Source organism: Haliotis rufescens, unplaced genomic scaffold (assembly GCF_023055435.1).
Source record: "Haliotis rufescens isolate VD_foot unplaced genomic scaffold, xgHalRufe1.0.p SCAF_10, whole genome shotgun sequence".
Lineage (NCBI taxonomy): Eukaryota > Metazoa > Mollusca > Gastropoda > Lepetellida > Haliotidae > Haliotis > Haliotis rufescens.
Window position 1 is genome coordinate 26635592 of NW_025963780.1, and position 24791 is coordinate 26660382.

A 24791-nucleotide genomic window follows, 5' to 3' on the forward strand; every position below is an offset into this window, starting at 1 on the left:
CTGAACGCTCGCAACAAAGTAAAAGCCACAAATACTTATGCTGTACCCGTCCTTTCATATTTTTTGGTGTTGTTGATTGGACAAAACAAGAAATTCAGGGTACTGACACCCCCACACGAAGAATCATGTCAGACAATAGATCCAACCACCACCGCTCGTCCCTCAATCGCTTATATTTACCAATCATTATGGGAGGACGTGGTTTGATTAACGTTGGGGCTCTTCATGATAGAATTGTTTTGTGCACTAATGCACAGTCACATTTATTTGTCTGATGATCCTCTTGTGAAGCATGTCAAGACTCATGATGAAAACAAGGCATTCCACTATTTCTAAAACGAGCCAAGGATGTCGGTGTTGGTTTTGTTGATGATTCTGTACTGCTGGACGGTACAGAAATGAGTGTCAACCAAGCGAAGTGCCATATCAAGTCGGTCCAGACTCTGAACGACCATTGTTTCGAGTTTATGAGCAGTGTGTTGAGAAGATCACCAATCCTGCAGAGTCCTTCGCTTGGATAAAGTCGTCTGGCCTGAAAAGTGAAACTGAAGGCTTTCTGTTCGCTGCTCAGGACCAGTCACTTCCCACTCGAAACCGTCAATGTGTGATTTTGCATCAAAATGTAAATATGAAACGTAGATTATGTCTTCACATTCTCCGAAAAGTTCTGGGTGGGTTTGACTAGGCAGCGCTTCCTGGGAGAAGTCCCATTCGTTGTCTGGACTGCGTGTAAAGGGGCCAAGGGCCCTGAGCTGATGATGAGCCTCACCAGCCTGACTGTGCCAGGATCACCCAAACCCTCTTTGCTGTATTTTTATTTTAATAATAATAATAATAATAATAATAATAATAATAATAATTCATGGTCAGTTTTTTTTCTCCACAGACGTGCTGTGCGGGCCATCTTGATCCTCATCCCCCTCCTTGGCCTCCAATACTTTGTCATCCCCTTCAGGCCAAACAGCGGACCCAGGCCTGTCTACATCTTCAATATGGTCTCAGCGTTCCTCGTCTCCTATCAGGTACAGACGAACCCGCCAGCCTATCTCACGTAGGTGGTAAAGTGTTGTACCATGTTGTACCACCTGGTACAAACAAAGATGCAGAAGGAACAGACAAACCCGCCAGCCTATCTCACGTAGGTGGTAAAGTGTTGTACCATGTTGTACCACCTGGTACAGACAAAGATGCAGAAGGAACAGACAAACCCGCCAGCCTATCTCACGTAGGTGGTAAAGTGTTGTACCATGTTGTACCACCTGGTACAGACAAAGATGCAGAAGGAACAGACAAACCCGCCAGCCTATCTCACGTAGGTGGTAAAGTGTTGTACCATGTTGTACCACCTGGTACAGACAAAGATGCAGAAGGACAGACAAACCCGCTTGCACAAACATGTCGGTCAAGATGGCCTACGTCTACTGCATGTAATGAGGGACGTGGGTGGCCCAGTCGTCTCATGCCCCGCAATTGGCCCTTTGGCACGCCAGTAACCTATGATTGTGGTTCGAATCCATGTTCGTCCCTATTATGTTTCTAGGTTTGTCAGCACCATACCCGTACTCGTTGGTTCCACCAAAATGGTAAATGTCTGAGACCTGCATCACTTCGGGCTTTCATCCCACATTAAGCTGACATGCTGTGAAATTACTGGATTAATGGAATTACTGGAATACTGGCCGTGTCAGTCCCATTAAGTTGCAAGTTTGGTTTGGAAAGAAATTATATTTATCTCGTTCCATAAAGCAATATTAGTGGTAAACGTCTGAGGCCTGCATCACTTCGTGCTTTCCTCCCACATCAAGCCGGCACGCCGTGAAATAACTGGAATACTGTTCAAAGAGGCGTTAAACTGTAGACGACTTGGCCCTCTTATAGACTACAGAATACCTACATACTATCTGCGCTGCGGTGCGTTTCTTCCCCGTTAGAGATAATTTCGTGATGATATGTGCTTTTAAAACATTGAGTATCTACATAATTATCATAGCATGGCTTTTCGTATTGTCAGTATTTCTATAATGATTATTTTGACGACGGATGCTTTTCAAAAATAAAACAAGATCCGAAATATTATTTTTCAAATAACAAACAGTGTTTAAATTTACGTATAATTTAATTCCTAATCATTTAATATTTCAAATCCAAATACCATAAGACTTGGCAAAGTCTCTGCAGCCCGTTACTACCACGGAGTGCTTACAACACCGGGCACAGAATTTCCCAATGCTTCGAAATGTAGTGTCAAATGATGTCTTATGGTTCGGTTACAAAGACATTATTTATGGGATGGGACAAATTTATATACCGTCTTAATTTAACTGTGTCGTAAACAGTGTCGCAGTTCAGAATGATGTAAGTTAATTCATCATGTCTAGACAGAGATGCTGGTAATCTATATTCATAAATTTTGCATGTATTGCCTGTGAATTATAAACAGAATGGACATTTCTAAATGTATCATTTCTTTTCACAGGGCGTCTTTGTAGCGCTAATTTTCTGCTTCTTCAATGGGGAGGTAAAGTATAAAAAACATTGACTTCACATCTTACCTTTTTTCTTGCATCGTCATTCAGTCTCTGGGCCAACCAACATCTTCAATATGACCTTTAACACACTCTATTATTAATCAGAACAAAATGAAATATTGAAATATCTCATATACTTAAGCCGTTTACATTTTCATTTTTGATTCAAAATTATGTTCAGATAATTGTTAATTCAGTTTGTGACGCTACACAACTAAATACGTGTTTTGGGGGATACATTTGCCATTAAGAGCCGATAATAGCCTCTAAACAGTTGGTACGACGCAAAACAGTAGTCTCTCATATAGGGTCGTGTATTAACGAATGCTGCTGTGAACTATTTTAGGTGATGACGGTGCTCCGCCGGAAGTGGAATCAGGTACGCCATAACTATGATCCGGGCTACTCGGAGAGACGGCGCAGTCTCACAAACACCACTGCCGTACCGTGGGAGGAAAGCACAGTCGCCATGCCACCACTGATCAAAAACGGTAGTGGCCGCTCCTCCTCAAGGCACTATGCCACTAAATCACAGGTTAATTTGTGCAAAGATAATTATGTCCCTCTCAGCATGTTCACCAATATAGAAAACCCAAATACACATATAATGATAATAAAATAAAATTTAATAATTGATAGAAGTATCTGCTATAAAAAGTACAATTTGCGATTTAGACTATATCATAAACATGTGTTTATGAATCACAATTAAGTGATTCTACCAAGTGTTCGCGAAATAGAGAGAGAATCCTGCCTCACCCGTGGCACTTCACGCAAACACATGCAAAGGCACGTCAATTTGCTTATTTGTACATATGCTAGGAACACGGGAACGGAAACACACGGTAAAGTCAAAATAAGGAATTGTATCTGACATTATTTTGGTCACTGATGCCTCACATTTTGAAACGCCCTCCATATGTCTATTATTGAACTTTTTGAAAGATTTACCGTGACCTTTATTACGTTAAAAACGGTATCACAAATGGCTTAATGAAACTCAATAAGTGTCCTTTTCGAATGTTACTAATAACTGAATACTGGTACATGAAACTAACCACGGAATCAGTGCTTCTGTGCAAATTCCGTTATTACCGATTGTTGCTATTCATGGATCTCCGATATTACCGATTATTGCTCTCTGTGGAACTCCGTTATTACTGATTATGCTATCTGTAGGGCTCCGTTATTACTGATTATTGCTATCTGTGGAACTCCGTTATTACCGATTATTGCTTTATGTGGAACTCTGTTATTACCGATTATTGCTATCTGTGGAACTCCGGCATTACCGTTTATTGCTATCTGTGGAACTTCAGTATTACCGATTATTGCTATCTGTGGAACTCCGTTATAACCGATTATTGCTATCTGTGGGGCTCCGTTATTACTGATTATTGCTATCTGTGGATCTCGGTTAATACCGATTATTGATATCTGTGGATCTCCGTTTTTACCGATTATTGCTATCTATGGAACTCCGTTATTACCGATTATTGCTCTCTGTGGAACTCCGTTATTACCGATTATTGCTATCTGTGGAACTCCGTTATTACCGATTATTGCTATCTGTGGAACTCCGTTATTACCGATTATTGCTATCTATGGAACTCCGTTATTACTGATTATTACTATCTATGGAGCTCCGTTATTACCGATTATTGCTATCTGTGGAACTCCGTTATTACTGATTATTACTATCTATGGAGCTCCGTTATTACCGATTATTGCTTCCCGTGGATCTCCGCTATTACCGATTATTGCTATCTGTGGAACTCCATTATTACCGATTATTGCTATCTGTGGAACTCCGGCATTACCGTTTATTGCTTTATGTGGATCTCAAGTATGACCGAATATTGGTATATGTGGATATTCAGTATTACCGATTATTGCTATCTGCGGAACTCCGTTATAACCGATTATTGCTATCTGTGGGGCTCCGTTATTACCGATTATTGCTTTATGTGGAACTCTGTTATTACCGATTATTGCTATCTGTGGAGCTCCGACATTACCGTTTATTGCTATCTGTGGAACTTCAGTATTACCGATTATTGCTATCTGTGGAGCTCCGTAATAACCGATTATTGCTATCTGTGGGGCTCCGTTATTACTGATTATTGCTATCTGTGGATCTCCGTTATTACCGATTATTGATATCTGTGGAACTCCGTTATTACCGATTATTGCTATCTATGGAGCTCCGTTATTACCGATTATTGCTCTCTGTGGAACTCCGTTATTACCGATTATTGCTATCTGTGGAACTCCGTTATTACCGATTATTGCTATCTGTGGAACTCCGTTATTACCGATTATTGCTATCTGTGGAACTCCGTTATTACTGATTATTACTATCTATGGTGCTCCGTTATTACCGATTATTGCTTCCCGTGGAACTCCGTTATTACCGATTATTGCTCTCTGTGGAACAGCGGTATTACCGATTATTGCTATCTGTGGAACTTCAGTATTACCGATTATTGATATCTGTGGAGCTCCGACGGTTTATGGGCGGAAGCCCGTTATTATCGACTTAATCAACTATTGCTCTCAGTGAAACACGCTTTGTGACGGGAAACACTAACGTTTAGCCCTTAACGATACCACTGAATTAAAAACTCAACAGTATTGAAGTGTGCATGAAACAAGTGACGATAATACCCCCGCTGTTGCAGCAAACAGCAGTTGGCCAGTGGTTATTGATAATATTTCCTGACATTTTAAATGGATAACAACGATGGCAAAAAGGTATTTGTTCCATTAACATAATTCGATAAGAATACAAGGTTACAAATCGTAGTCATCACTGTAAGTTCTTTATATGTGTATTTGAGCTAATTGATTCACAAGCATGCCTCTCTTCAACACACATCTGAATGACTGACCACGTGACTGCATGATCCAATCAGCTGCTTAGTCTGACCAGCTGATGCATATGCATGCAGTGTCGTTCAGCTGTGACCACCAGCAGTGGCTGTGCACAAAGCAAGACTAGTACCTCTAGCATCTTCTAGCATTCCTTTCCAATCACCGCATGATGTCATTCTTTATTGACAATCCCGTCAGTTACGAATGGTCTTTGACTAAGTGCAATGTCTGTCCACACTGCCTTATGATGTTCCAGTAGATGTTCCAGTAGATGTTCCAGTAGATGTTTCAGTACTTAGTGTTCAATTTGTCCTTATTCACATGTGTTGCGGTTGGGTGACATTGTTGTTAAACCGCTCGCCTGTCCCGCCGAGGGCTCGTGTTCGTTTCCCCAAACGGGTACGATTTTTAAAGCATAGAGAGTGAGTCGGGTTTAACGCCGCTTTTAACAGTATTCCAGTTATATCACAGCGTGTCAGCTTAATGTGGGAGGAAAACCCGAAGTGATGCAGGTCTCAGACGTTTACCACTTCGGTGAAACCCACGAGCACAGGTATGGTTCTGACAAACCTAGAAACATAATCGGGGCGAACCGGGATTCGAACCCACAATCATATAGGTTTCTGGCGTGCCCAAGGGAGGCAACTCTGCACAGCGAATCGCGGCGCCTTAGACGACTGGGCCACCCGTGCCCCCTTAAAGAATATATAATGGTGCAATATTCTTGGAGCCGATGAAAACCAAACTTACCCAGTCACTATCAATTAGTATATACATGTTACAGGCGGACTAGTTATTACCGACTGTTTCTAAATAAAAGTTGATTGTTCTTTCAATATGTCGTCATTAACAAATTATGCCTGCATCTGTTTCTTCATCTGTAACATGGGCGGAGGATTGCCTACTGGATAAAGCGTTCGCTCATCACGCTTAAGGCCCGGGTTCGATTCCCCACATGGGCACAATATGTTAAGCCCATTTCTGGTTTCCCCCGTCGTGATTTTGCTGGAATATTGCTAAAAGCGGCGTAAAATCCAACTCACTCACCCATCTGTAACATACCTTTTCGTGCAATCAACACAACATGGTGTAGTACTATTTTTAAATTTGTACCGCCACGGAAACATGTCAGTGCACCACCCCAAGTATTTACTCATGTTTGTATTTTGTTTTTTCTTTTTATAGAGCGTTGTTATATGGACGCATCTACTATATCATTGTTGTGTGGTTTGTTTCAGGAGGTCGCGGAGATGCAGTGCATGATGAATCCCAGTTCAGATAACAACTGACAAAGACTGAGCCCAGTTCTTACAACATTAAGACAAGCGTTTATACACACTGATAACAGCTCACGCCTTGTGAGGCCTTTCTGGAAAGCCAAAGAGTTTTATTGATACAGAAGTTGTTTCAAGGATGTTCATTTTGGACAGTTCCAGATGACTGTGGATCGACGTGTTACTCCTCTATACAGAAACATTATTTGAAGTACGTCACATCAGACTTGGCCATTTACAGAAAGTGACTGATTCACCCCATAAACATTTTGGTTTAATTCGTGAATGAGAAGGGTCTTATTGCGTTTGCTATTTCAGGACAACTCTTGAAAATCCTTCTTGAAACTATTAAAATGCCAAGGAACTTCAATCAGACATATAGACAGAGGCAGTGTCTGTGAACGAAACATGAACGAAAACCAGGCTTACACTGCGCATCCATAAATTGAAAAAAACAGTTCTCGTGAATGATTAATTTTGCGCATACATGTACTAGAACCAGTTCTCATGTCAGATGACTACAGCGCATCGAAACTAGTACCGAGGAGCACGTGACACTGCGCATGCGTACATGACATTGATCATTCCAGAAATCCATTGTTACAGTTCCGATGTTTAGAAATGGAAATATTAGCTCTGAATGCTCAGTCACGTGTTCACATTTGATCGCGCGAACTCGTAATATGGTGCTTTTCTATCTTTGACGTTAGTGTTGTTTAGTGACCATTGTCACATGCACTGTCGACATAGTCTTCATGTTACATTGTCATTGTTGAATGTAGGGTGTGATAGAACTTCTTCGCTCATTAGGTTTTGTACATACCAGTGTTCCAACTGTATCCAAACGCTCTTAAGGGCTGTTCTCGGGCAGAATGTCAGTTCCTGCAAGCTTGATTCAAACACCACTTGATTTTTATATTATGCTAAATGTAACCCTTATAGGGTCTCGCTTCAAACAAAGTAATCTCTTAATTTGCTGAGTGAGTGAGTGAGATGGGTTTAACCCCGCTTTTAACAATATTCCAGTTATATCACGGCGTGTCAGCTTAATGTGGGAGGAAAGCCCAAAGGGATGAAGGTCTCAGACGTTTACCAGTTCGGCGAAACCCACGAGCACGGGTATGGTGCTGACGAACCTAGAAACATAATCGGGGCGAACCGGGATTCGAACCCACAATTATAGGTTTCTGGCGTGCCCAAGGGACGCAACTCTGCTCAGCGAATCGCGGCGCCTTAGACGACTGAGCCACCCGTGCCCCCCTTTAATTTGTTGACACCGTCTGACGTGGAATATTGACAGGACATATTTTTCGTTCCATTGTTAATTCTACTGACAGTAACAGGAATATTATATATGGATAGGATTTGTGTGGGTTATTGAATATAAAGCGAAAGAGAATATTCAGTCTCGATTATTTAAAAACACTGATTCCATTGGTCGAAAAGACAAAATAGCGGTGAAAATTATATGAATGGATAGGTGAAAAATCAATGATGACACGCAGTGTCAAAGTATGATGTGTCTCCACTACCATGACACTGCTACCATCGGCTGATGAACTGTGTAACGGTCCTATGTTTGAACCCCATTTCTGCTGTCCCCTGTTGTGGTATTGGTGACATATTGCTAATAGCGGCATCTAACCAGCTCACACACCCACTCCATCACTCCCACCCACCCCCCATCCCTCTCAGTAGTTCTTGAGCAGGAGCCATGCACCTACCCAACACCCGTGTACTTCCATATAACGGATGAGTGAGTGAGTTGAGTTTAAAGCCGATTTAATAGTATTTAAATTATATATCGACTTCACTATGAGGAACGACCAAGTGACGCGGGAGTCTAAAACGTGAAACCCACGAACGCAGAGCATGCATCATAACCAAGAAAAAAATGAATTCCAGCAAAGCGAATCCTGGCATCAAAGGGGATGTAAATATTGACGTCACGGACACCAGTTGAAAGGGTGACCGTGTTGGGCCCCTTGACTCCTGAGATTATCTGGAGATTCGGTCCTGCTCCATTCTAAAAATTCAGATGTCTCCTCAGGCAAGTGACTTTGTCCGACATTTGCCTCTATTAACCAAACAGTCAATGGGTATCCGGTAGGAGGAGATGGTTTGTTAACAAACAATGAATGGGTACCCGGTAGGATTAGATGGGTTGTAAACAAACAGTGAATGGGTACCCGGTAGGATGAGATGGGTTGTTAACAAACAGTGAATGGATACCCGGTAGGATGAGAGGTTGTAAACAAACAGTGAATGGGTACCCGGTAGGATGAGATGGGTTGTTAACAAACAGTGAATGGGTACCCGGTAGGATGAGATGGGTTGTTCACAAACAATGAATGGGTACCCGGTAGGATTAGATGGGTTGTAAACAAACAGTGAATGGGTACCCGGTAGGATGAGATGGGTTGTTAACAAACAGTGAATGGATACCCGGTAGGATGAGAGGTTGTAAACAAACAGTGAATGGGTACCCGGTAGGATGAGATGGGTTGTTAACAAACAATGAATGGATACCCGGTAGGATGAGATGGGTTGTAAACAAACAGTGAATGGATACCCGGTAGGATGAGATGGGTTGTAAACAAACAGTGAATGGGTACCCGGTAGGATGAGATGGGTTTTTAACAAACAATGAATGGATACCCGGTAGGATGAGATGGGTTGTTAACAAACAATGAATGGGTACCAGGTAGGATGAGATGGGTTGTTAACAAACAATGAATGGGTACCAGGTAGGATGAGATGGTAATGTGACTGTTAGCCTACGAAGGAGCTGAGATTGAAATTTGAGTGTACACTGATCCAAATACGAGGTGATGTCAAAGTTGCGTAATATTATTGATAATGAGCATTCACCGTGTGAATAGAATCTGCCGCATTTTTAATTAATGAACTTGTAGTTAATAATATAAGGGGGAATTGCGTCGCCTGAGACACTGGGGCCACCCTCTTTATAAGCTTGACCCTCAAGTAGCTTGACCAAGATGAATACCAGGATGTAACTCTCGGTAACCAGAGTATACAGAAACTGTCACGGGTCTCTCCCTTTATTATAAACTCTGAGTGTGTCCGGTTTAACATAACTTTGGTGAGTATGGAATGTATTTATGACGTTTTAAAATTATAAGATTCACAACATGTTGTTTTCGTGAACACATGTAAACTTTGTATCCTTAGTTATGTGCTTTAACGTGACTGTATCGAGATGTCAGTCAGGATGTTTCACAATGCCTCGTGGTTTCAGAACAAGCGTACAGGAGATATTATTGTCTTAAGGATGCCCGCTGGTCTGTTGTTTTGTGGATTAAGTATTCCTGAATATCATTAAAGTCCAGTTTTACCACGGTGTGTCAGCTTGATGTGGGATTCCAGCCTAACGTGATGCAGGTTTCAGACGTTTACCACATTGGTGAAATGGGTATGGTGTTGACAAACCTAGAAACACTGGGATTCGAACCCACAGTCATAGGATGCTCACTCGCCGAAGTGCGCGCCTTGGACAACTGGGCCACCTGTACCGCCTGTCCAAGTTGGAAAAGAAGGCGATAAGTATGCAGTTTGTAGCGCAAAGCTCACTTGTAAACTGCCGCGTCAAATTCCCACTTTCTACAGAGGCTTGTAAGTGCAAACACTTACCGCGTTAACAATTTGCATTACAGTTTTATTAATGGTACAAAGCTATTTTAAATATTTTTTACAACAGGTGCTTAATACGTTTATCTTTAAGAAAGCATGATTATTCCTCTATATATGTTATTGTGCACACTCGTGAGCAAAGAAAAAAAAACTTTCGCACTAAGATACATTTCTGCAACATTACACTGCGGGCGTCAAGCAGTGACGTTGAGATACATAGTTTTGTCATAGTTTAAACTTAAAAGAACGTTGCGGCGCTACTCTCCTAAACCTTTGCCGCAAGCACGCACCTGACTAAAGAAGGACCTAATTAACTTTTGAACGATATTTTACGCCGTATTTTTGGACTATTTGACTTTAGCCCGAGTGTGATTCATCTCGTCATAGTGGCGATGCAGTGAATTAAGATAATTAATATATGTAGAACTCTTGATACACGACAATTCCAGTTGCGCAGTGAACACACAAAACCAGGTCAGCAGATATCCTTTATGTGACATCTGTAACGCCGTGTCATTGTCTGTAATATTTTGTGTTAATAAATAACTGTTAATATTTTTCATAACAGTCGTTGTTTGTATGTTGAGAGCACAGATCAGCTTCTTAATCGGTGTTTTTTTTACTTGTTGGGGGACTTGATGAAACTGTAGAGGACTTCTGTTCATCATCTACTAGTATTCACATCCACATCACACTCACACTTCACTCACATCACACTCCCATCACATCACACTCTCATCACTCGCATATCACACTCACATCAATCTCATACCACACACACCACTCTCACACCACAATTACATCACACTCACACTCCCATCACATCACACTCACACTCACATCACATCACACTCACACTTCAGTATCATCACGCTCCAATCACATCACACTCACATCACACTCACGCTCCCATCACATCACACTCACCTAACACTCACATCACACTCACACCACAATCACACCACACTCACACCACACTCACATCTCACACACACTTCAATCGCATCACACACTCATACCACACTCATACCACATTCACACCACACTCACATCTCACACACACTTCAATCGCATCACACACTTATACCACACTCACATCACACTCACACCACACTCACACCACACTCACATCACACACACACTTCAATCGCATCGCACACTCATATCACACTCACATCACTCTCACACCACACTCACACACACTTCAATCCCATCACACACTCATACCACACTCACATAACACTCACACCACACTGACACCACACTCACATCTCACACACACTTCAATCGCATCACACACTCATACCACACTCACATAACACTCACATCACACTCACACCACACTCACATCACACTCACACTCACACCACACTCACATCTCACACACACTTCAATCGCATCACACACTCATACCACAGTCACATCACACTCACATCACTCTCACATCACACTCACGCCACACTCACATCTCACACACACTTCAATCGCATCACACACTCATACCACACTTACATAACACTCACTTCACACTCACATCGCACACACATTTCAATCCCATCACACACTCATACCACACTCACATAACACTCATATCACACTCACATCACTCTCACACCACACTCACACCACACTCACATCTCACACACACTTCAATCGCATCACACACTCATACCAGTCACATCACACTCACAACACGCTCACACCACACTCACATCACACTCACATCTCACACACACTTCAATCGCATCACACACTCATACCACACTCACATCACACTCACAACACGCTCACACTTCAATCGCATCACACACTCATACCACAGTCACATCACACTCACAACACGCTCACACCACACTCACACCACACTCACATCTCACACACACTTCAATCGCATCACACACTCATACCACAGTCACATCACACTCACATAACACTCACATCACACTCACATCATTCTCACACCACACTCACACCACACTCACATCTCACACACACTTCAATCGCATCACACACTCATACCACACTTACATAACACTCACTTCACACTCACATCGCACACACATTTCAATCCCATCACACACTCATATCACACTCACATCACTCTCACACCACACTCACACCACACTCACATCTCACACACACTTCAATCCCATCACACACTCATACCACACTCACATAACACTCACATCACACTCACACCACACTCACATCACACTCACACTCACACCACACTCACATCTCACACACACTTCAATCGCATCACACACTCATACCACAGTCACATCACACTCACATCACTCTCACATCACACTCACGCCACACTCACATCTCACACACACTTCAATCGCATCACACACTCATACCACACTCACATAACACTCACAACACGCTCACACCACACTCACATCACACTCACATCTCACACACACTTCAATCGCATCACACACTCATACCACAGTCACATCACACTCACATAACACTCACATCACACTCACATCATTCTCACACCACACTCGCACCACACTCGCAGCACACTCACACCGCAATCACATACCACACACACTTCAATCGCATCACACACTGATACCACACTCACACCACACTCACATCACACTCACATCACACTCACATCTCACAAACTCTTCAATCACATCACACAGTCATCACATCACAAACCCATCACACACACCACATTCACGCCACACTCACTCCAAAGTCGTATTCACTGTCATCCACTTACGTATTTCACACACACTGACACATGTGCCAACATAGCCACAACATCCACGAACCACAGGGCAATGATATAGTCGCACACCACACGTCAAACTGTGATGCTGGTCACAAGGTGACGTATGACTCGGAAAACAGAAATCGGTTCTGGAAAATAATTTAATAGAAAACGTTATTATAAAATGAAGCAACGACAATTTACTGTCCATGGTTAATGGAGATGAAAGGTCAAGGTCGACGTTGCAAGAAGACTCTGACTCTTGATATACTGTAGCTAGTTTCTATGGCTGAAATATCCCTGGAGGGGCGTCTCAATGGCGATTACACACGTACCAACAGATCGAACTGAAGCATTATGCAATTTAATTGAAGATTTAGTGATTGGGAGTCAGTGTTCTTTCACCGAAATAATGTTCTCTTCTCGATTAACCATAGAACATATTCATATACAGCATTCTAGAAAGAGGCGTTTGTTTTATTCGTGGTCTGATCTCGAGAAACCGCCGTCGTAATGGTGGAGTTGACATAACATAATTGGTTAATAATTTCTCCTGTCCATCAACACGTAGTCCTGCACCATGACCGTGGAATATATTTATTTTATGAAAAAATAATAATCTAGAAATGTATACAAAAGCAAGTCTAGCCAGCTCAAGCTAGCTCTATTCCACATCAGCATAGGGAATTTTTTTAATTTTTAGAGTCAAGAAGGATATTGTGTAATATAAGATTTCAGAGACTAAATGTTAGTCTAATCAACACGCTGCTAGCGTTATTGCCATAAAAATAAAAAAAATTATGTATTTGGACTTCACGAATGTACTTCAAAACGCTGAAATCTGCAATAAATTACCCTATTAGTCCATAATGAAACCAAGTGGAAAAGTACAAGAAACGAAGTAGATTACATGACAATGATTTCCCCGGTTCCTAGGTCTGCAGGAAGCGACTCAGGCGGAAACGGGAAGTTCAATGTTGCTCTTTTTCATTTTCTTTTCAAGGACAAAAATTAATGTCCGGTGAAAATTTCCCATTTTGAGTTATTAAATATATGTTCCATCTCTTTCCACATGCAAAAGCAAGCCAACTAATGACCTGAAAAAAAATCCCACGGGAACATGCGGTACAAGTAAAAGTAGGGAATTGCATGGGGCACTACATTTGTCGCTCATGCATCAAACCTGGAAATGTCCTCATCATGGCTTCCATAAAACATTTTGAAAGTCTTACTAAGGCCTTGAATGTTGTAACCCAGTGTTTGATTATAATTACATCGGTTCTCGAATAATGTATAATGCGATGGACAAAGACTTGAAAATGATGGATTTGACTAATGAATTACGTCAATAAAACGTTACTAGGCTGAAAACAGTCGCCGAAACACTGCACACGTAAGGTCCATAAGCCATCCATGATACCCACAATCAGTGTATCAATAATAATAATAATAATAATAATAATAATAATAATAATAATAATAATAATAATAATAATAATAAATAAATAAATAAATTTGTCGAATAACGTTAACCATGTCATTTCTTGTTGGTTTCATTGTTAGACACAATCAGTGTATAAATAATAATAATAACAACTACAACAACAGCAATATAAATAAATAAATAAATAAATATGTAATAAATAAGTAAATAAATAAATAAATAAATAAATAAATAAATAAATAAATAAATAAATAAATAAATAAAACTTTATTTTACTGTATGGAGATACTGTTGCAGTTTTATATAATGCCAGAACCCACGAGGCCAAGCATCTCAAAGTCTGCACACGTGTATTGATGGCTGAGGTTTGGATTTGGGGAATCGAACACGAACATTCGAATGTTTTAACCACAAGGCAACCCAGCGGCCCCGACACGTGTGTGAGGCGTGCTTCCAATGACCCACCACGTGACTGCACATTTTACTATGGATGTAACGTGAAAAAACAAGCGGTAATTGGTAACACCCTGGCCTTGACGTTGAGCGAATAAATATTTAATTATATGAAAATACACACGCTCTGTTACTGAGCCAACGCTCGTGTTAGTACGGCCCACTATCAATGGATTTGAAAGCATTACCAAGCCAGTATTTCAATAGATTTGTCAGCTGCATGTCTATCTTTTGAATGACAAAATGCGTAGACTGTATACTGACTCCGAGCCGACCAGTCCTGGTTTTAGCCCCTTAATGCCGAGCGCCAGACAGGGTAACAACAAGTACCATCTTTTTAACGTCTTTTGGTATGACGCGGCCGGGAATCGAACCCTGGACCTTCCGCTCTCCGTGCGGACGCTCTACCACTAGACCACGGAGGCGGTCCCTATAAAATTAACAGTAGGTTCTTATATACCATTATAGAGGCGGGCGAGGTTGTACTAACCCACTGTCCCTCCCGTGTGGTTTGTAGGCCCGAGCAATAAGCGGCAGGAATACAGTTATCATGGACTTTCAAATATGCCCTTACATAAAATTCCTCAAAACAAGAAATATCGAGGTCTTTCGTGCTACCGCTTCGCGATAGGGACCATTTCAACGACCCCGAGACGAGTCTTTGAAGTGGAGGGGGCACGGGTGGCCCAGTCGTCTAAGGCGCCGCGATTTGCTGTGCAGAGTTGCGTTCCTTGGAGCGGTGTTATACCAGACTCACTCACTCACTCACTCTTTACGCCCAATGGAATGGGGAGATTATCATTCTCTGGCGTTGACAATTTTATATTATCAAGCGAATAAGCCTGGTATAATACAATTTATCATACGAGTCATATTGCTTAGATTGCTTATGGAACGGAATAAATACAAAAAATTGAAATTTAACGGGAATGGGCATCAAGAGTGAGTGAGTTGGGTTTTACGCCGCTTTTATCAGTATTCCAGTTATATCGCGGCGTGTCAGCTTAATGTGGGAGGAAAGCCCCAAGTGATTCAGGTCTCAGACGTTTGCCATTTTGGTGAGACCCACGAGCACGGGTGTGGTGCTGACATACCTAGGAACACAATAATCAGGGCGAATCTTAGATTCGAACCCACAATCATAGGTTTCTGGCGTGCCAAAGGGACGCAACTCTGCACAGCGAATCGCGGCGCCTTAGACGACTGGGCCACCTGTGCCCCCCGTAAAGGGATGACACAGATGTTATGTCACTGAAATCAGCGATGACGTCAGGTTTTCGCCATAAGGGTAATCATGTTCTGCCTTACCGGTTGCACCGCCACGTAAACAATTTGCCCTAAAAAAGTAACATTATTGCATAAAAAGTAATACAATGGGAACATGTATGAACGCGAGAACACAAGAGTGTCCCTTACTGCTGCAGTACACCCTACAAACCATCATAATATCGTGTTCTGGCTGGCATTGTCATATGACATCAATATTTCTGAGTATTTAATGACGATGCACATACACTTATGTAAGAACAAAAGAAGTCTGCACATTTTATAGTGTTGTAGACAATCTGAAACAACTATTGTCAGCAGCTGAAATCGGCATGATGATAGGAACTGTTTCAAGGTGACCTCTAAGTTTGTTTTCTAACACAGGACAATCTTTTATGTGTAATAAGCATGTTTGAATGGATTTTAAGTGTTTGATTAAATGTTTTACGAATTCGCATTGTTTCGCTAAATGCCGACGAGAACGTAATAGAATTAAAAAAAACGATAAAGAAAATTCACAGATTGTGTATAAGTAACCAGACATACATAAACACTGAGGATTATTAAATGCCCATGTCTCCCACGTCTAGCCAGTGGATGTATGCTGTTACAGCCTTCAATTTGTTACATGCAAAATATCCAAAGCCGTTAAATACTGACTGATGAAATGAGAATATAAAAAAAACAATTTAAGGGATATGTGTGATTGAAGTCATAAGAAATTGTCAGTTATAGAAAGGGGTTATTACGACAATCCTGTGACTGAAATGTAGGATCAGTGAGAGGGAGGGAAATATTATCATTTCAGAGAATAAGTAAGAAAATACTTTTCGCTATTTTTATTCCATGAGTGAATCACATATATTTCCCATAATCCCTTAACAGACTTGCAGGTATATGCATGTACTCTTATTGCACACATTTCAGGACAGACTGATAGATAACATTCGGGAAAAAGACCAAGGCTATTATCAAACTTCAGAGCGAACGAACACATTGAAACCCGACACCACCGCTATTTCTCTGATGAACAAATTGAAAATCTGAAAAAGTCTAGATTAATTTTTTACCCATGACATTACATGATTACTATTATATCAAATGATTACATGAATCCCGAGAGAGAGAGTATTTAAGTGAGTGAATGACGGCTATGTTAGGTCTTCAGTATCTGATTTATGTTCTGAAATCCTACCTTTATATATTTCATTATTATTTACTGGAATTTTATAATGTCCAAAGATTAAAAAACTGCCGTTTTTTCAATATTAGGGAAACAATAGAGTTTCATGTTCCCATGTTTATCACGTGCAATAGACGCCCTATGTTTCTACTGGCTCGCATTCAACTCCGTCAGTTACCATCTTAGTGGGTTAATAAACTATAGTCATGATATAAAATAAATATGTAATCATTAACTTGAAATTGATCAAAAAAAAGATACTGTTACTCTTTTGTTGAGATTGTACAGTATATCGTATTCCCTGGCTCGCCTCAACTGTCATCTGTGTCCTGAAGGACCCTGACTGCTCGCTGGTGTCTCTGCCTGCAAGTCGGCCCAGCAAATATATAGATATCGGAGTCCACTCTCAAGGATTAAGGTATGACTAACGGAGGCAATCTATCAGCGAAATGCCCCAGCCTACCTGTATCCCCAAGTAGGGTTTGCTGTGACCATAATATACATAATTACATAAAGTGGCACGGGTGCAAAGAAAACAGAAGCAAGTCTTCAAAAACCTGAAAGAAGTTGGAAATTAAGGGCTTGTTTGACATTAATTGCATTTAGATTATTTTGTATTGTAGTTCCATTGTCTACAAATTATTCACGTATCAAATTACAAATCTCACGCTCCTAAATCCTATAGAAAAGATTGAAACAATCAAAAAATGAAAGAAAGTGCCCATATCTGCATAAATTAAGAACTGATTTTCACTTTGTGTGAGTTCATTTGAGTATGAACCTTCATAGAGTGAGGTCCAAACCGTATGAACGTCGGAGCTTGCCACGACGTTCATACAATGTTTGCTCCTCACTCTATGAAGGTTCATACTCAAATGAACTCACACAGAGTGAACGTCAATTCTTATGATTTTTCATATTACTAGTTTTACCTCAAACGACGTAGACCTCGATCTATACACAATTCTATTTAGTACGTGTGACTCCATCTTTACACTGACAGCCATACAACAACCAGCTGTATCGCGGAATTAAATAGTCCCTCACAACGAGAGGTGACATGAGCTTATGTATGCCCAACAGGCTCAACAGGGACACCTTTTGTAGTCTTTTTAGAACAAATGTACTCAAAAAATATCCCCATTAGATAAGAAAGGTCTGTTAAGAACTACCTCAGTAAGTCAGTCACATGACAGCGCGTCGTTATACATTTACGGTACAACAAGTACAAGACGTTAAAATGGCCGACACGATAAAACAAGACGGGAGAGATTTCCGAAGTTGTTAATGAACCTGTGGCGGTTACATGTGTTTGTCATCATTGATCAACTGGCTATCATTTGAAGGTGATTAAAGGTGTGTCAAACAGACACTTAGGTAAATACATAGATTGCTGTAGCTGGTCACTGTCAGCCCAGACACGGATCGAGTCGATACTACGATAGTTTGGATGTGCATTTCTTCGTTTTGTTCATAAGGATGGGCCCTAGAGAGGATATTCGTGAACAATCATGCAGTCAAACTCTCTGGCGTTTCTCATTGTATACTGAAACGCTGAGTCCAAGACTAAAGGTCCTAAATGATCAGAAAGAACGCTTCTGTGTGTTTTCGTGCTAGGAAATTCCCAGGGGTTTCCCCGGGAATGTGGAAGTAGTCCGTTAGTGTTTTAGTCATTTCAAGAACGCGGTCTCGTGACCGACCTCTCGTCCAATGGAAAAGCCGTATATCGTGTAAACGGCAAATCAAACAAATATAAAGAATTGTTCTGTAACTAATGTTCCCTCGCAGGAGAACATGCCAAACAAGAAGGACAGTTATACTCCAATACGACCAGATAATGCTGATAGAAACATAAATATGTGGAATTTAATAGTAGGGTCGACCATACATTAACCACATGATGAAAAAAATCTCGCCTTTGCATGTGTTTGTGACGGGTGCCACCGGCGAAATAGGATACGCTCATCTATTCGCGAACACCTGGTGTCAACACCAGGCGGAACCGTATAAATTCTTATGATTGTGGAATAGTTTGTGTCGCGTTTTTTCTCTTGACATTGTTTCAACAAAGTTATAAAACCTTGTGAATACCTCACACTTTATGTCGAGCCTAGTGGATAGAGCGTCTGCTCAGAAAGTGGAAGATCGGTGTTTGATCCCCAGTCGCGTCATACCATAAACCTTTTAAGATGGTAATTGTTGTTACTGTGTAAAACAAGGACAGGTCGTCTCAGAGTCAGTATACTGTGTCTGAGTTGGGCATTCATGTTCAGCTGTGGCATGGTATCTCAGTTGAGTAGCACTATAAAGTCGGCTTTAGTCTGGACTTGAACAGGCATATTTTAAGATCGTATTTATTCTTAATATCATGACAAAACACATGATCTTTTCATTTTAAAGTTGAAGTCCGGAAACCGAAATTGGTATCTAATGACATGTTTTGTAACTGCTCCACGACAATAGTAATTTGACGACCCTTCAGGGGATGCTTCTGAGGCTTTGTAGCATAGGATCTGGCACTGATTGCATATGCATTTACTACCATCTGGAGGAACATTCAGTGTACCAACTGCCCAAGATCTAGAGGTACGAGACATTTATACAATTGAGGTCAATGGCATTTGTAAATGTTTCCAAAATACATGGAAGCATCTGGATAAATGAAAATATAGAAATACAAGCAACAAAACCATTTCCATAATCATATGAAATCTACACTAAAAGCAGAGTCAGTTGTATCTTCCGCCTATATCGTAAGCTGTTTGTAAGAAGAAAGGCGCCTAACTTTTCAATCGTACAGATATCGTGCTGTCAAATAATTGATGCCGTACCATTTTCATAACGATTACTAACGTATAAGGAACACAAACACATCATGCAAACATGTATCTTTATCGCTGCACTCTAGTCTGTAACACTTCTAAACCCTCGGATGGGCGGTCGGGTAGCCTAGTGGTTAAAGCGTTCGCTCGTCACGCCGAAAACCCGGGTTCGATTCCCGACATGGGTACAATGTGTGAAGCCCATTTCCGGTGTCCCCAGCCGTGATATTGCCGGAGTATTTCCAAAAGGGGCGTAAAATCAAATTCACTCACTCACTCTATACACTCGGCTTTGGGAAGAAGGAAATTCATAATAAAGTATCAGAAACTTCCTTTTGTTGGGTCAAATTTGTAATGCAGTTTTATAATATTCAAAATAAGACATGTCACAATTTTTGTTTGTTTATTTCTTGTTTTACGCGGTCTCAATATTTCACATCTATCACGGTGTTCTCTGAATAATGGAGTCTGAGTTAAACAAACCAGTGATTGATAGTATGAGGAACAAACATAGCCTAAACACCTGGTCCAACTGTGTCGCCTCTTACGACAAGCCCTTTAGTGCTGGGAACCTACTCATACCTGACTATGTAATTACCCAATCTGCATGTCACACGTATAGTGCAAGTGGTTGCACTTGTCAAACGTAATTGCCAAATCTGCATGTTACACAGACTAATAGTTCAAGTGCTTGCTCGCGTTGAACGTATTGGCCCACCTTTCACGTCATACTAATGGTTCAAGTGATTGCTCTTGTCAAACGTAATTGCCCGTTCTGCAAGTTCCACAAATTATCAAAAGATTGCACTCATCTTGATCAACGTGCTTGCCCAATGTTACACCAATTTTCTAGTTCAAAACGAAATTGCCAAATCTGCATGTTATACTAATAGTTCAAGTGCTTGCTTGTGTTAAACGTATTGGTCCACCTTTCATGTTATACTAATGGTTCTAGTGATTGTGCATGTCAAACGTAATTACGAAATTTTCATGTTACATAATGGCCAAACGGTTGCACATGTGAAGCGTACATACCCAAACAGTTTCGTGTGTACACGCTCCTACACATCCGAGTTGGCCTAGTGGTCACATCAGTCGCTTGATATGCTTTCTCACGTGGCTAGAATCATTGAAACCTTTGACATTCCTTGAATACAGAAAAAAGAGGTGTAAAAGCTCATAACAAAAAACTTTACCAGCTGGATGTGCTGAATTAATTTGTAGTAGGCGATTTCCCACTCAGAAAGACGGCAAGACGCCATAGCATTGACACACCAAATCAACGACCATCGTGGACCGTGAGGTGGCAGCTGATCATGACAACCCATGTAAACATATTTTCCACATGTATGTTATGAACTAATACGTACGCTATTATGTGGGATGCTAATGCTTTTAACCTCAGACAGATGGCGCCAAGTGTCATGTTGTTTACACATGTAAACATAACATGTGAGACTTTTGCGGATTTTAGACCGTCTGAATCTGCCAAGGGGGACATCCGTTTTACATCGAGGGAAATGTTTCGTCGTGAAAGCTGTACAACGGCTGACAGATACAGAGTAAAACGTATCCACAAGACTGTATGACAAGAAGGATTGCTTCAAATTTCGAGTTTGAGGTAGAATCGAGAGTCTTGCTACGAAGAATTCAAAGAGCCTCATGCGACTCTTGCTCAAAATGTGCATCAGTGAGTAAAATGATGTCCGAAGCAATTCCCTATTTTGACTTGTACGATATCCCGTGTTTTTTTATGAACAATTGGCTTGCCTTTGCGTGTGTTTGTGATGGGTGTTTTTGATCGGGATACGTTCGCCTTACGGTCACCATAGGTTCTGCGAACACCTGATATCATCAGTCGGAATCGTTCAATGGACTATGATTTTAGCAAATATTTCTTTTATTATAGAAAGGTTCTGTCGCTCTTATTTGAATCATTGTATGACATGAAGATCCAAAGTGTTGGGGCATATGGTATAGCGCTTCATGATATCATATTTAGGGGAATGTGACCTTTGAAAAATGTTCATTCATTTGTTTAAAAAATCCTTGTAAAGATGTCATCTTAACCTTTTGTCATAGATCAAGGTATATCAAAATGAATGATTCCAGTTGAATCTTTCAATTTGATTTCCAATTCAGGTTGATCAATCCTGTATTTCACTACTTTGCTGTTATCAAAAGCTGTAAGATGAAAGAGTATTCTCTGTGACAAGCATCGCCTACAGCTGTTCTGGTGCAAAGCTAACATTTAACTTACATTCTGATGGAAGTCACCTTAAGCAAAAAAAAACAACTTCCTCGTTATATTCTATTGGACAACCTAATGTGCATCAATTTTATAGAGCATTTTTATCAATTTTTTTCAAACATGGTTTCAAATATGTGAATGCAATACCGGTAAAAGACCCATGAAGATTCCGGGGTAGAATAGGTCTTCAGCAACCCATGCTTGCCGTAAAAGGTGACTATGCTTGTCTTAAAAGGCGACTAATCGGGTCGGGTGGTCAAGCTCGCTGACTTGGTTGATACATGTCATCGATCTCAATTGCGTGGATGGATGCTCATGATAACTCGATTATTTACAGACCGCCGTCATATAGCTGGAATATTGGAGTGCGGCGTTAAACAACAAACCAACCAACCAACCAACCAATACCGGTAAATAGTAAACTGCACCTTTTGTGAAATATGTGTGGGAAGTAGGAGCACTTGTTGCATAGTGTTGTGTTAAAACTGAAAGAATGCACATTTCAGATTGTGTTTCAATAAGCGAATCGAACTCCTATATATAAAAACATAATGGGGCGGAAACTGACTTTTTCTAAATAATAGCCTGAATTTTATCAAACATCTTCAGCCTTGATATTTCCTTCTATTGCTCATCATGTTGACTCTGATCACCAACAAAACATGACCTGTGATTGGCAAAGAACTGTCAAAACGTCAACGCGTGTTATAATAAAGCCTTACGTTATGTAAGCCCTTGTTCTGGTTTTTGAGATGACCTTGAAATGTTTGAAACGTGAGCATTATCTTGGCGTTTGATACAATGCTATGTAGGAGTATGTGATCGTCGGTTCTCCCACGGTAATGGCAAGTAATAAGAGAACATAATTCGCCTCTCCTCAGGCAAATAGTATCGAATAAGAACTCTAAATTACGTCCACATATATGCTAAGCTATTTGGACATGTTTAAGTTGAAATGCATGATAGGCTCATCCATCGCATCTTCTGGGCTCACTCTGCCTCGTAAGAACCAAAAGCATGGTCTTCTGTATTTCATAGTAAAATTGGGTCGGGTGGTTAGGCATTAATTATGATACATGTTTGGTACATTCAGTCCAAGCATTGTCACGGGTGCATGACGGGCCTCAGTTGTTGTAATTGTAAATTAACTCTCCTATGGAGGAATAAAGATCATAGTGATCAGTTCTGGAATAATCGTCATCTTATCGTCTAAAAATAAACGACCGCCTCCGTGGTCTAGTGGTAGAGCGTCTGCCCGGAGAGCGGAAGGTCTGGGGTTCCATCCCCGGCCGCGTCATACCAAAAGACGTTAAAAGATGGTACTTGTTTTTACCGTGTCCGGCGCTCGGCATGAAGGGGCTAAAACAAGGACTGATCGGCTCGGATTCAGTATACTGTGTCTGAGTGGGGTATTCGTGTTAAACTGCGGCATGGTATCTCAGTGGGCTCGCACAATATATCGGCATAAGTTCGGACTAGGACAAGCAGCCACACACACAGACAGACACACACACACACACACACACGTGTATGCACGTCGCTATAGAAGTGCAATAATATTGGACGATTATAAATCATTTCACCTCACCACACCTCTAAAAACAAACATACACAATTGTGTTTATAATAATATTTCATTTGTTTGATAAATGCCATGTTTATCCGGGTGAGTTATCAAGTTTATATTTTCAGCTAATTACAGTATTCCATCACATATTACATGATAGAAACGTTATTTAACTTTACTGAAGTTTGTAATTATCCATTTTAAATTTGTCAATGTGTTCAATGTCACTTTGTTGAGGATCTAAATCTCAAATAAAACCAGTAAAAGATGTTTAAAGAAGGCAACTAAGTGTTTTGTTAAAAACGAAAGTTCAAAGGGACAGAACTGATGCGTGTGGATGTGTAATCCCATCATTTTAGAATTGAAGTGAACCCACGACTTTATGAAAGACACTGGTTTGGATTTGAGTTCGTTTTTTAACGCCGCTTTCAAAAGTGTTTCATTTGTAAAGAGGTGTGAAAGCTTTATGTGGTGCAGTCCCAAGGTGTCCGCCCCTATGACAAACTACGATCTCGAGCGTGACATGCTGACAAACTAAGTGCTATTTTTTCGGGGTGAAAGTGCGATGCAATCTCGGCTGAAGGAACGAGTGTCGCTGAAAAATTAGACTGACTGGCTGACGGATTTTTGGTGTTATTTTCGGCTGGTTTAATAACTTAATATGACATTTGAATGTTTGATGTATGTTTGTTTCGTACACGCACAGCAATATATTTTGTCGTATATCAGTGGAAGGGAATTGGTTAT

General features: G+C 40.9%; 1 protein-coding gene across 5 annotated transcripts in view; it reads left to right on the top strand.

The window, feature by feature from the left end:
• LOC124151962 (calcitonin receptor-like) overlaps positions 1–7769 on the top strand; it is a 216162-nt gene extending 208393 nt beyond the window's left edge. For 3 of the 5 annotated variants that reach the window (XM_048388942.1, XM_048388937.1, XM_048388940.1), the window contains exons 11-14: positions 887–1022; positions 2477–2518; positions 2875–3063; positions 6641–7769. In XM_048388942.1, coding sequence (XP_048244899.1) covers positions 887–1022; positions 2477–2518; positions 2875–3063; positions 6641–6691 — 418 coding nt within the window. In that variant the 3' untranslated portion in view covers positions 6692–7769. The remainder of the gene's footprint in view (positions 1–886; positions 1023–2476; positions 2519–2874; positions 3064–6640) is intronic. The other 2 variants (XM_048388949.1, XM_048388953.1) reach the window with 2 other exon arrangements.
• Positions 7770–24791: the final 17022 nt, after the last annotated feature.